Source organism: Nannobrachium achirus, assembly GCF_963921795.1.
Source record: "Nannobrachium achirus genome assembly, chromosome: 10".
In the NCBI taxonomy this organism is placed as follows: Eukaryota; Metazoa; Chordata; class Actinopteri; order Myctophiformes; family Myctophidae; genus Nannobrachium; species Nannobrachium achirus.
The window spans coordinates 22965829-22969688 of NC_137819.1; the positions used below are offsets into that span (position 1 = coordinate 22965829).

Here is a 3860-nt window from a genome sequence, read left to right on the forward strand (position 1 = left end):
GTCTGCAACCCACAAATGGTCCCAACCCAGTGTTTGGGAATGGGAACCCCAGTGGCCTATGGAATATCTGTGTCTCATTAACATGCTGAAATTGAATATTTTCCATGACAGTGAAATGGCTCTCTTTTATTAAACACTCATGATAATGTTTTTGTTTCATATAGGGCTCAGCCAAACTGGAGAAGGCAGAGATTCTGCAGATGACTGTAGACCATTTGAAGATGCTTCACGCTGCCGGAGGAAAAGGTACAGTAGTAGACCTGTCTCAGTCTGTCTGGTGTCTGTAGTAGTCTAGACCAGTGGTTCTCAACCTTTTCAGGCTGCGACCCCCAAAATAGTCATAGTTGAACTGGGTACCCCCCTCTCCTGACGAGCACTAAGAGTTGAGGCATTACATTTTGTATAACACGGTTCTATTGTGAAACTAGCAGATCTACATGCTCGCGTTGCGAGGCGTTGTGAGCATGTAGATCTGCTATTTTCACAATTTCTGCCTCTAATATTTGACAATTTGGCCAAAGTTTAATTTGTCATTTTAGAGGTATTAAAAAGCCCTTAAATTGTCACTTTAGAAATGTGCATATACCCTCTATACACTTAAACGTTATGTTGGTTTGTTTACTGTTGAGTGAGAAAACAATTTTGCACATTAAGTCAATCATCTGGTGACCCTCCCAAAATCATGCGGGGAGCCCCCTGGGGGTCCCGACCCACAGGTTGAGAACCACTGGTCTAGACTATCTGGAATGGAATGAGAGACAAAAACATATAGCTCCCTGCATGCGACTAATCCCCATATCCTTATTCATGGGTGACTAACGGCTTTGGTAAACAAGCTTAATGATATCAACGAAACAAACCGGTCTGTTGAGATTCATTATTGTTCACTTTTCAACAGCCGGAGAGCACAGAAACCATGCTGAATGCATTTGTTGTATTGAAAAACATGACATCTCGAGAGTTATCACCTCAATGAATGGATTAAGGTCTAATAACGATGAGCCCATGTATCTTATTAATTCTAGTTAGTCATTTAATTCGGCCTTTAAGTCTGTAACTCACACAATCATGAAGTCTTTGTGAAATCAACATTAGAATGTTCAGTTCTCAACCCTGCCAACCTGAAAAGACTCCAGTATGACAGAGACTTTACAGATGTTGTCAATTCAATGAACCGATTAGTCGATAGATTTCAACTGGGCCAGAAATCATGTTTTCTTTATAATCCTTTTTATAATTAAGAGATAATCAATTTTCTAATTGCGCGAGGATCGTGACTCCTCCGCCAACCCCACCAATCCATGTCAAACACTGTTCGCGACATGACATTTTCATATCGTCCCATGCCTAATCCCCTGTCCTCTCTCCGTCTCTCGCGTACAGGTTACTTCGACGCCCACGCGCTGGCCATGGACTACCGCGGACTGGGCTTCCGGGAGTGCCTGGCGGAGACGGCGCGCTACCTAAGCCTGATGGAGGGCCTGGACAGCGCCGACCCGCTGCGCGTGCGCCTGGTCTCCCACCTCAGCAGCTACGCCGGCCAGCGGGAGGCGCACTCGGGCCTCGGCCACCACCTGGCCTGGGGCTCCGCCTTCGGCTCGCCACACCCCCTGCTCCACCTCCACCAGCAGCAGCAGGCCGCCTTACCGCCGCGTAGCAGGACCGGCAGCCCGCCGACCCCTCCCTCCATCTCCTCCTCTTCCTCCTCGGTGCGTTCCACCTCGCCGTCGACGCCGCCGTCCGACACCCACCACCACGCCTCGTCCGGCCGGCGCAGCGGCAGCGCCACCCCGCACTCGGAGGCGGCGGCGGCGGCTACGGGGCCCGTCAGGGCGCCGGTTCTCCACCCCCACCCCGGCCTGCTGTCCTCCGCCTCCGCGGCCTCCAAACTGTCCCTGTCCTCGCTCTCGGCGGCGTTCCCCTTCCCCTTCAGCGCCTTCCCCCTCCTCTCGCCTGCCGCCGCTGCCGCTGCCGCAGCCGTCTCCGCCCCCTCGGCCCCTGCGTCCGGCGTGGGGAAGCCCTACAGACCCTGGGGTCTGGAGATCGGGGCTTTCTGAGTGCACGCCGAAGGGCCCCCCTCCCTGCCACCCAGCTGGACTTTATCACGGACAAGACTGCTTTAATGTTCCACACACTATAGAGAGCCGTGAAAAAAAAGGACTATCCATTTTGTTTTGTAGTCGTTTGTTTTGTCTATATGATGCAGACTTCCTGTAGGCGAGATATATACGTAGCTATACAGGATTGCAGAGTTTGTTTCCTGAAACTGTGCTTGCAGTACAAAGGGGTGTGTGTGTGCGTGTGTGTTTGTGTGTGTGTGTGTGTGTGCATGTGTGCGTGGGTGGGTGGTGTTGCGAGAGCGAGCGAGAGACTTTAACACAACAACAACAAAAACAACGGCAGTGATTGACGGTGCTGATTGATCTCTGCGTCCACGCCCAGCCTTTCACCCATGTCAACCGCTGCTGCCGGCTCTCTCTCTCTCTCTCTCTCTCTCTCTCTCTCTCTCTCTCTCTCTCTCTCTCTCTCTCTCTCTCTCTCTCTCTCTCTCTCTCTCTCTCTCGGCCAGCGGATGGTTATTCCAGATGGTCAAGCGAGTCGCCCCCCAGTCACAGGCTCCTCCTTGGGGCAAGAAAAACTGTTCCCCCTCCTTTTGTTTTCCCACGGAGCTCACAGGCACACTGTACCACCCCACCCCAACCCAACCCAACCCCCCAAACCCCAGCCAGTGAGGCAGGGGCGTCGCACCAAATTCTGGGCCCTGGGTACAAAGATTCACTGCGGGCCCCCCATGAATGTTCTTCATAGGGGAGGGGGTTTAACCCATTTAGACTGGGAACGCATTATTTTGCCATTTAACTATTGAAAAATAGCACATACAAGCTTGGTGTGAGTGAAAAGCCTTTGAATATTTCAAATCCTTCTAAGGTTTTTTGAAAACCCTATGTTTCTATGTCAGTGGTGCTCAAACGTTTTCATGTGAAGGACCCCCAAAATGATATGCATTTGGCCACAGACCCCCATCTCAAAAAATTTCGTTCCAGGGACCCCCCAGAAGCTAAATTTAAATGTTAAGCAGATCTACAAGCTTGCAGCACAGCACTCGGTGCCGCGCTGTGAGCTTGTATATCTGCTATTTTTCAATAGCTAAAGTATAAAATAATTAAGGCCCCTCCACCTTGGGCCCTAGCAACTCAGTCCCACTTTCCCCCCCCTTGTGACGCCCCTGCCAGCCACTGAGAGGGAGAGAGAGAGAGAGAGAGAGAGAAACAGAAACTCAGCGAGGCATGAAAGGGGGCGACTTGAGGTGGCTGAGGGGTTGCCCCCTCGTCTTTTACAGCATTTTATGGTGTGGAATAACCAACGCCAGGTGTCTTGTTTGACTGAGCAAAAACCGTCTGGGGAAACAGAAGTTGGCCAGCAGGACGCTGTGATTTACCCCGCGACCTTTCCACCGTGTGTACGCTGCCTGTTCAAACAGTATGTGGGCCCCCATTGTTACTGTCCGTCAGCCTCAACTCGTGTTTCTCCTCCAACAAATCTGTTTGGTTGCACACAGGTTTTACTGGTTACAAGTTTGTTTTGCAAGCCGGTTAGGCGCTACACTACACTTCTGCATTTGTTTGCTTCTCTAAAAAGCATGGGGTTCCAAAAACATTCTATTTTATTTAATTCTTTTTCAGAATTTGACATCCTCCCCACGGACCCAAACATACACAAATAGTGTAATTAAATATGAATTAATTACTTGAGCCTTGTTGCAAAACATATTTTTTTGAAATGTGTTTCTTATTTGTGGAGAAAATTGGGGGAAAACTCTTCACACAATTCTTCTTTTTGAATTATGGTGCTGCGCTTAA

At 50.0% G+C, this 3860-nt stretch overlaps 1 protein-coding gene across 1 annotated transcript in view; it reads left to right on the forward strand.

The window, feature by feature from the left end:
- hey1 (hes-related family bHLH transcription factor with YRPW motif 1) overlaps window positions 1–2057 on the forward strand; it is a gene marked incomplete at its 3' end in the record, with an annotated part of 3443 nt that extends 1386 nt beyond the window's left edge. Inside the window, exons 4-5 of the mRNA XM_080735727.1 lie at window positions 165–246; window positions 1384–2057. Coding sequence (XP_080591853.1) covers window positions 165–246; window positions 1384–2057 — 756 coding nt within the window. The remainder of the gene's footprint in view (window positions 1–164; window positions 247–1383) is intronic.
- Window positions 2058–3860: the final 1803 nt, after the last annotated feature.